The 10,100-nt window shown below is 25.1% G+C and overlaps 1 protein-coding gene across 2 annotated transcripts; it reads left to right on the forward strand.

Moving 5' to 3' along the window:
• The first annotated feature begins 132 nt into the window (after nucleotides 1-132).
• LOC126900943 (ER membrane protein complex subunit 1) lies at nucleotides 133-6,100 on the forward strand. 2 transcript variants are annotated; one of them, XM_050676980.1, is made up of 16 exons: nucleotides 133-397; nucleotides 454-569; nucleotides 627-948; nucleotides 1,016-1,313; nucleotides 1,871-2,072; nucleotides 2,833-2,949; nucleotides 3,029-3,052; nucleotides 3,259-3,440; nucleotides 3,506-3,679; nucleotides 3,983-4,037; nucleotides 4,152-4,378; nucleotides 4,560-4,752; nucleotides 4,815-5,012; nucleotides 5,211-5,339; nucleotides 5,409-5,633; nucleotides 5,690-6,100. In XM_050676980.1, exons 1-16 carry the CDS (start codon nucleotides 303-305, stop codon nucleotides 5,848-5,850), a joined length of 2,718 nt encoding a protein of 905 aa, XP_050532937.1. In that variant the 5' UTR covers nucleotides 133-302; the 3' UTR covers nucleotides 5,851-6,100. The 2 variants fall into 2 exon arrangements, with proteins under 2 accessions (XP_050532937.1, XP_050532938.1); XM_050676981.1 differs by lacking the exon at nucleotides 3,029-3,052 and having other exon boundaries at nucleotides 135-397.
• The last annotated feature ends 4,000 nt before the right edge of the window (nucleotides 6,101-10,100 follow it).

Genomic DNA, 10,100 nt, shown 5'->3' on the forward strand with positions numbered 1-10,100 from the left:
TAAATTTTAATACAATTATTCTCTTTGGTGTACAATTTGTTATCAATCTGGGTAACATTTTTAACATTATCGGTAGATAAACCAAGCGTAAATCGGCTTTTCATTATTGCAAAATTACAAATTATTACTACAAACTTATTTTATATAGCTCCAACGGGTCATATTTATTGTTAACTATAGTTTAGTCCATCTTAATATACTAATAAAGTATATTATATATATATATATATACACATATTTATTTAAAATAACTATTATGTTCAAACCGTTTAATTAAAAATTGAAGACATTTTTTATAAAGCATGATGGTGATAAAACCCTTAAGTGTTCATATTTTATTTTTATTTTTATACGTTGCTAATGGCCTTTATGAAGATCAAGTGGGAAAATTTGACTGGTATACTAAAATCTCACTTTGTTTTTTAATTTTTGTGAATATGTATATTTGTATAGGAGACAAAGCTATGTTGGAGAAATAAAATTTTCTACAATTGATACTGATGCAACAACAAAACGTGTTTATGTAGCCACTAAAAGTAATGTTGTTGCTTCTATGACTATAGATACTGGTAATAATTGCAATTATATTCTATTGAACTCAGTTTTTGCAGTAAGATTTTTTTTAGGGGATATTGTGTGGCGACAAATTTTAGAAAAAGGCCCAGATGGAAATATACAACTTTTACATCCAACAAAGTCAAAAATTATCACCGTCAGTGGTACAAACATAATTAAAGTACGGGGTTGGGATGTTAAGGATGGGCATTTGAACCTTGAATGGAGCATTGAAGCTGAAAATGTGTTGTATTGGTTTGTTTTCAATGGACTACTTCATAAAGTCTATACATCTGATAATATAATTAGTGTAGATACTTACTATTTAGAAACTGGAACCAAAGGAAAAAGTACATATACATATCCTGTTCATTGGTTTACTGGATATGATAGGTATAATATCTAATTAAATCTATTCAATAAAACTATTTATAATGCAATTATAATGGATTTATTTTAGATGTGCATTATCAACTGGAAGTTTAGCTTGTCTGAGTGTATCAGGGGAATTAAGTATTGTAACTTTGACTAAAGCTACTAAAGATCAGTTAATTGTTAATGAACACAGTGAAAATATAAAAGCAATACCTGGTAGTCCAATACCAGCATTTATTATTAAAAATAATAATATTAAAAAAATTGTATTTATCAAAGATAACAAAGCTTATACTCAAACTTTATCCAGAGGTGCTTCACCTTTTATTTACACCTATATGGCTGATAGACATATTTTACTTCAAGTTTCATCTCCTGCTCAAGTAAGCTTTATGTTATTATTATTTTTTTTTGAAAAAAGTATAGTTGAAAAGTTTGCTAAAAAGGGGTAATGTTTAAAAAAATAAATCATTAATTTATTAAAAAAATCATTTACATACTTTATTTGTTAAGTAATTTAAAAAAAAACCTATCTTACAAATAAGAAACCTTTAAAAATCTTTTGTAGCAAATTCTTCAATTGCAACAATATATATATATATTGAATTAAGGGTGGCCTACTTAGTTGATTCAGAAACATGTCGTGCCTCAGTACATAAGTACTGAGTTTTGATATCATTGTTCTTTTAGTAATGCTTTAACGCCTTAAAAGCATTGCTTTTCAAATAAGACGTTAAGATAAATATAATAATTATGTATAAATAATAATATTAAAAATATCATGCATTAAATACTATTTGCAATATATTATTTATAAATACAAATAATGTATTTTAAATATGTTTATACTAAATAATTAAAAAAAAAAAATTTATTTAGTACTAAATAAAAACTAGCTATAATATTATATTAAATTACTTATTTAGTTAAATTTTTATAGAATACAATTGTAACAGAAGGAGCAATTTTAGAAGATTCAACTTTAATTGAAAGTTTATCTTCAAAGGAATCAATTAATTTACTAAAAATTGTTAACCCAAGTATTTCATCAGCTTTCTGTGGCCGAAGTAAAGCTAATACTGTTAATTGTGTTCTTTTAATCACTACAGATGATCAAACATTAATGCTATTAAAACTTCCAGGTAATTAAATAAAGAAATAATTGTTCATAAATATTTGTATAGTATTTCTTTCCTTTTTTTCATTATTGAGTATTTTTTTTGTTTTAAATTAAAAATTACATATACAAAGACATCAGAATATGATGAAACAGTAGATTTTTCAATGAAATAAAATAAAAATTAATAACTTTTTTTGTTACTTTTAGATATATGTTTTTCTCAACTTATCAATCATAAAGTTCTTTTATATTCATCCCTTATATCTTATGAGGTTGTTAACTTTATATTTTTGAATAACAAAAATGCATAATTAACCAGCCATTTAACAATATAAATTATAGATAAGAGGTGAAGTGAGGGTGCTGTTACTTTTATTATTAGACAATCCTCCAGCCTAGTTACATAAATATTAATAACTTCTGAAATACTAGCACAAAAGTTGTTATTGATCATTTATTTTCTTAATTAGATCATTTTCTATTAAATAGGCTGGTTAATTATGTAATTTTGTTATTCAAAAATATAAAGTTATCACCCTCATAAGATATAAGGGTTGAATATAAAAGAACTTTATGATTGATAAATTGAGAAAAACATGTATTTAAAAAAAAAAAAAAATTCTCAACAATATTGTTACTTTATTAAAAAAATCTTTTGATTCATAAATTCTGATGATCCTGTATATTGTTAAATTTGTATTTTTAATATTTACTTAGGTAAACTATTAATATTTTTAAACATTTTATAATACACTAAAATATTGAAAAAATTTTTTATTTAGGCTCAATAAAATGGCATAGAGAAGAATCACTAACTAATATTGTAAGTGTAGAGATGGTTGATTTACCAGTATCTGACATTGAAGCTGCTATTGAAAAAGAATTTGGAAACAAAGATTGTAAGCATTTTCTATTCTAATTTAATTTATTGAAATATATATAAAATAATAAAATTTGATAATAAATATATTTTACAAGCATTTTTGGATCATGATGTATCAAGTGAGTGATCATGAGTGATGAAAAATTTCTGTAGAATTGTCTGTGTGATTTAGTAGTATTTCATTTTTTATTATTTGAACTGCTATAATTTTCTAATTATTTAGTATTTTAAATATTTAGAAATTTTGTTTTTAAAATTTTTTTGTGAAAATAACTTAGAACTAAATTTTTGTAATATTTTATTATTTACAATTCAATTATTGTAGCTAGTCCATTTAGTATGTTTGTTCGACGTTTACATAGCCAGTCACAACAAATATATAATATTCTTACAACAGTTTTGGGTCTAGTAGATTCACCATCAAAAACAGTAGGAAATAAAAATAATCTTGTTAGAGATCAATTTGGCCTACACAAAATAATAGTTGCAGTAACTAGTGCTGGAAAGGTAACTAATCTAAATGAATTCTCCACGTTCAAAAATAAAAATAAATCTTTTATAACTATTTTTAGGTTTTTGGCATTGATAATTTAAATGGTGAAATTCTATGGTCTGTATTGTTAAATGATATTGGAGAATTTTATGTTAATACACTAGGTGATGCACCAATTGTACCAATGTATTTACAAAGAAATTCAAAACATTTATCATATCCACCAATGTGTACTCTATTGTTGAAAAATAAAGTTAGCATAAATTGCTTGTTATTTAATGATAATTATTATCAGTACTTATAATGAAAAGACAAAATTGTTTTGAAATTTTTTTATAGTCAAATTATGCTGCCCTACTTTTTAATGCCTAAAATTTTTGGATCAAACCAAAGTTACATAATATAATTTTAATTATAAGTTGAACGATTTCAATTTTTTAACTATAAAATTTAATTAATTATATCTATTATTTTTTTATTCACACCATTATAATTTAGTAATTTATTTAAAATAGAAATGAATGACTAATATTGATTTTTTTTTTATTATTTGTAGAAGTCTGGAAATACAGTTATTTTCACATTCAATCCAATTAATGGAGAATCCCAAAGTATGTAATCGAATAATAATTATAATAGTAAAACCCAACCTGTAGAAGTATAATAATTTTACAACTAAATTATTTCTTAATTTGTATATTAATTTTATTTATACATTTTTTTAGATAAAGTTAAAGAACTTCCATATAGAGTAGTGCAAGCAGTTCCTCTTTCAGTTTTAAATACAGAATCAATTCGTTGCCTTATATTGTTTGATAGTACTAATATTGCCCATTTATATCCTGACAATAATCCATTATCTTCAAAACCCTCTCCTGTGTATATATACACAGCAAATCCTATAAATGGTGTATTACAAGGATTTAATGTTAACGTACCTATATCTGGAAAAGTTAGTAGTTTTTAAAATTTAAAACATAAAAGAACTTTAAAATTTCTATTATTATGTGTTGTAGAAACCTTTCATTTGTATTAATCATGTTCAATACAATTTATTGATTACTAATAGTATTTGTTAAAATGACTTGACCTTTTTCTATTTTTAATTAATTGTAAATTAATTAATATTGTAGAGTCTAACGTCTAATGAAGTATGGAAAATACAGTTTAGTAAACCTACTCAAGTAATTGCCATTGGTTCAAAAGAGGCAATTGAACATGTACATTCCCAAGGAAGAGTCATGAGTGATCGAAGTGTATTGTATAAGTATATAAATCCAAATATGGTTGCTATTTTAACTTTAGCTCCTGATACCACTCATAAGAGTAAGTAGTTTTTATTTAAATTTGTTGAAAAAATAAAGATGTCGATTTTACATTTTTTTAAGGTGTTTTGACCCTACATTTACTGGACACTGTTAGTGGTATTATTGTTTACTCAGTAGTCCATAAAAGAGCAACTTATCCAATACATTTGGTACACTCAGAGAATTGGCTTTTATGTTCATACTATAATGATAAAAATAGACGTACCGAAATTGCATCTTATGAATTATATGACGGCAATCAGATGTCAAATTCTACAGGTATTAAGGTCTTCAGAGGCATGTCCAGTATTAAAATTACTATCTCTAAATATCTGTTGCCTTATGCAATTGTCTGGGTGGTTCATGGCTTTAGTCAACCCTGAAAACAGTGCAGGTCCAGAACTACCCTCTGGACACTTAATTAATTGCCATTAATCTTATTATGTGTAGTTAATATAAACATTAAATTTCTTTTAGAATTCTCATCAGTTGGTGGTAGTCTGATTCCACCAATTGTTGAAAAACAAGCTTACATATTCCCTGGATTTTTACAAGCCATGAAGCCAACTATCACGGAAAAGGGAATCACAAGCAAACATATATTGAGTAAATATAATTTTTTATTTAAGCGACATAAAATAAGATTTACTTTCATTTATTTATTACTATTTTTAGTGGCTACAACTTCTGGTCATTTATTAGAAATGCCTTGGGCATTCTTAGATCCCCGTAGACCTCTTGGTGAACCTAAAGAAGAAGGAGCTATTCCATACATTCCTGAACTCCCCACCCCAACTGAATCAATGATCAATTATAATAAAACTTTAATGCGTGTAAATGGCATTTATACTGCACCTAGCAGTTTGGAATCAACTTGTTTAGTTTTTGTGCATGGATTAGGTAATATTCTTTTTATATATTTATACAATTAAATTATTGAATAAACTATTTTATAGATCTCTTTTATACAAGAGTCGCACCTTCAAAAACTTTTGATGTGCTCAAAGAAGATTTTGATTACTTGGTTATCATTATTGTTACAACTGTGCTTTTGATTAGTGCCTATGTCACAAAAAATCTTGCATCACAAAAAGCTTTGAAACAAGCATGGAAATGAAAGCACATAATACTTTGTGCTATATAAAATTAAATTTTGTGATGAATTACTTTTATCAAATTATAAATTTTGATTCTCAATTTTAGAGCATTGTATTTTTAAGTATGTTAAATAAAGGATAGTGGCCCTAATTTGATATTTGTTTTTCTTTGTAAGAAATTTTTATTTGTTTAGCTTTTGATAATTATTGTAAAATAATTCGTTTGTTAACTGTAAAGTGTGTTTAAATATAATTTCTTATCAATCATAATTATGTGTTATTTTTCAAAATTAAAATTGTTCACCTTTATTCTCGCGTAATAGAAAAACTAATTATACCTATAATCCCTTATTATACATTCCGGTAAAAAAAAACTTTCATTTTAATTTGTATTATACTTTGTATATAAATCACTAAGAAAGTGACCGTAACATATTAAAGGAACAATTATATGTACAGTACATAATATACTGTGTACCTTATTTTTATAACAATGCTACAATAGAAAATGTGAAAATCCTTTGTGAATATCAAGGTATTTATTAATTATTGTAACTGCCTGTTGTTTTATCAATAACGGTTATCATAATAAGTAGATTAATAATTAATTACATGTTTAATATGTAACATCGTTACATATTATCAAAGCTTCAAAATATTTCGTTTATTATCGCATTGTTTAAATTACTCGACTTCGATTAGGTGTATGCTATAAGCGAGTAATTCATCAAATAAAATTACATTAAGGCAACTTAAAATTATACTGCACAAAAGCTTGTGCATAAATATAATTGTATTTTATAGTCCGTATTCATATATTATGATTATAATAAATTATTAATTGTAGACTACTAGTTAACAATTAGAAGTAATCTTATGGGTTCTGACATTTTTCGAGTGTTGGTTTTAAGTCGAAACTCATAAATATAGTATTTTAAGAATAATAAGTGTAAATTAAGATACTTGGAAAAAATATAACAGTATATTTTTTACAAAAAAAAACCCCTTTATATTTTTTAATTCATAACTGTGATTTATAGCGCCGGCTCTGGTGCCTTTTAAGAATAATAGTAACGCATAGAAAATATGTTATATCTAGCGTTCATTATTTAGCCTCTTGAGTGTACATTTATTGTGTCATTTTAATATATTTTTTTACTATTAAACTTTATTATCACTTTTATAAAAATTGAGCTTTCACAATATAACATATGGAAAGATGAAAAATATGTATTTATGAAATAATTTAGTATCTTATGAAGTATAATTATAATTTAAACGTTATGTCTTCTTTTTTATGATGTTCAGATCACAACTAGCAATTAAAATTTAGTATACTCAAGGCACATTGCACGTATGTTTACTTTTATAATCTAACTATAACTGTAATTATGAATTCATGAATAAGTACACATATTTATTATGCAATTCACATTTATAAAATGCGGTATTTATTTTCTACCTATCTCTCAAGGTTTAATACTATATTTACATTTTAATCATTTATATAAATAAGGCGAATAGAATCTATGAAAAAAAAAACACGCTATAGAATTACAAAAAAAGTGCGAAGAATATATATAAAATTTTCCCCCCGTTTGGTTTAATTACTCTAATAAAAAAATTCTGCTTCAAAAAGTTATAAGGTTCAAATTACGAAGATTTAAAAATTCTAGTTATACTCAAGCACATAATGGCCGACCAGAATCAGGAAATATCCTAGTCCTTTTAGAAGTACCTATATCCTAACAAGTGTTACTAATAACCCTGTATTATAAAAAAAAAAAAATTTTCCAGTAATTTTCCGGAAAAAAATCATCCACTATGCGTCTGATTATGCAATATTAACTAAAAAAAGGATTCTAAGAGATATTTCATATATTTTTAGGGAGTTAAAGACTCCGCTTGATGTGCATCTAACTTTTGCTTTACAAATATTATTTCTTTACCGTAATATAAAATTATATATTTTAACTAAATTATTAATTTTTATTTTACTTTAACTAAATATTTGCTTTTGTACATGTGAGTGGTATTAATTAATCCCGGAAACTAAAGTATTTATGATACTAACTAACAATTGCGCAATTTTTTTTTTTGCATTATTCTATTTATGATACATTTAAATAGAACAAACCTTTTTAAATCTCGTGTTGTTTGTAGTACATCATTTTAAGTATATATGTCTTATTGAAATATTTTTAAGTAAAAAAAAATAGCGGTTGTTGACATTACGAACTACGTTCAAACGAATATAATTATATTTATAAATAAATAGGCTGTGTTTTAAATAAACGGTTGTTTATTATTTAAAGAAATATTAGAATGTCCAAATAATTGTTAGTCATCAATTTATTAAGCATAGACTATTCAATAGTTAAATAATAAATTAATAGATAAGATAACTAAATTTTCATAATTCTTCATGTATAAGAGTTATTGAAATATTCATATTTCAATATGACGTTTTTAAATAAACATGATTTAAACTGTTTGCATAATTCAAATAGTATTTATTAAACTAAATGTAAGTAATTATCAATGTGATAACAAGCTTAATAAAGACAATAATTTAAGAAACGATAAATAACTACAAATAAACTTACATGTTTTTTTAACATTAAAAATAAAATTATAAATTCTTTATTTTTAGTAATGTTTGTAAATTATAAAATTTGAAATGCAAACTAAAAAAATGTTTTCTGTTCTTACTTCTTATTTTTGTAAATATCATCAGACTTAATAAATATAACAGTTGAATAATTAATTAGCGAAAAATGCTAAATTGTCGACTTGTAATATTTTTTGTTGAAGTATACTAAAAATATCTATAATAAATCGTCTTTTTTTTACGATTTGCTGACTTTTCCGTTAAATTTGCAAGTGAGAGTCACTCTTCATTTTAATATGTCCTTAAATTACTTAATGTAGACAAAAAGTTCATAGAAAATCTAATATAACTATTAATTTTAATTCAACAAAAGAAAGCGCTTTATGGTGGTATTTATTTTAATTTTTGTTTTATCAATTATATCAACTTGACTAGATAATATTTCACCCAGCAAATTACTTTAATCGTCAGCAAATTGGCCGCGCATAAATAGTTTATGGTTCAGTGATCTGAAGAGAAAAGTGTGCATTAATATTAGATTGGAACAATTGGTCAGACATTGGAATCGTTTTTAATTAATATCAATAAAGTTGATAATAAATAATAAGTTATCAGCAAATAAGAACGATCGAATTCGACGTTTATACACACTATTAAATTGAAATACTCAATCGTACAATTAAAATGTTTAACGATGCATGGTTAAAAACTAAACTAAAATTATTATTGTAAACGAGTAATATTTGGAGTTTTTCGTGTAGCAGCCGATTCAATAAGTCAGCGATTGAGCGAGTTTTTTAGCAATGTAGCCTTTAAAGTATTTATCCTATTAGAAAAAAATCTTCTACCCTCTACTGGTACCGTTGAATAGTAATAAGAAGGCAGATTATAGGACACGTTAATTACTTTGAAATAATATGATATTATTAATATCGATTAATTTATCAAGAGAAAACAGATTTAAAAATACATAGTACTTTGAATGATAATTTCACATTGCTGATCAAATTTCAAATGAACTGAACGTAGTAACAATGTTGGAAATTGAGTTTTCAGGAAGCTACACCTAAAGCACTAACTAATTATTGTGACAGTCACGTCCGGAAATTGAAAGTTAACATGCACTTACAAAGGAAATAATCAGAGTAACCATTTGGAGAGGGCATTGCACTCTCTGTTTTTTTTGTTATACAGAAACATCTACACTAAATTGAAAACTATCACACACATAGAAAATTATTTTAAGTAGCAAATGGTTGTGGCTGTAAGTCATAAATTCTTGTTTTTGTGAATTCAAATAAATATTTTTTAGTAAAATGTCAAGCAATGGTGTATTTTAGATTTTCGTTAAAATCGACGCTGATGGGTCCGAATATAATCGAACGTTCCTCAACGCAATTCGTCCAAACCCAGCTGTTTAAACAAATGGCTGATTTAAATTAGATATTTATTAGTTTTCAAAAAATGGCACTCCTTACAACGGTGTGGAAAGTAATTACCTAAAACTTAGATATTTAACTCGAGAAACTAAAATTGAAAATTGATAAAAAATTGAAACAGTAATGATAATGTAGGTGCCTCTAAATAGTTGTTGTATCATCTCGTGATACAAGTTAAAAATAAAGTCATTCACTCAGACACATTTGTAGCATTATTAGT

The sequence above is a fragment of the Daktulosphaira vitifoliae genome, unplaced genomic scaffold (genome assembly GCF_025091365.1).
Source record: "Daktulosphaira vitifoliae isolate Bord-2020 unplaced genomic scaffold, ASM2509136v1 Scaffold_3, whole genome shotgun sequence".
NCBI classification, from domain to species: Eukaryota; Metazoa; Arthropoda; class Insecta; order Hemiptera; family Phylloxeridae; genus Daktulosphaira; species Daktulosphaira vitifoliae.

Bases quoted from the DNA above. Each gene is read 5' to 3' on its own strand.
- LOC126900943 (XM_050676980.1), top strand. From the start codon at position 303: ATGATGGTGATAAAACCCTTAAGTGTTCATATTTTATTTTTATTTTTA. The intron at 570-626 runs GTAATAATTGCA...GATTTTTTTTAG, and splicing joins TTCTATGACTATAGATACTG to GGGATATTGTGTGGCGACAA. The intron at 2,950-3,028 runs GTAAGCATTTTC...ATATTTTACAAG, and splicing joins AGAATTTGGAAACAAAGATT to CATTTTTGGATCATGATGTA.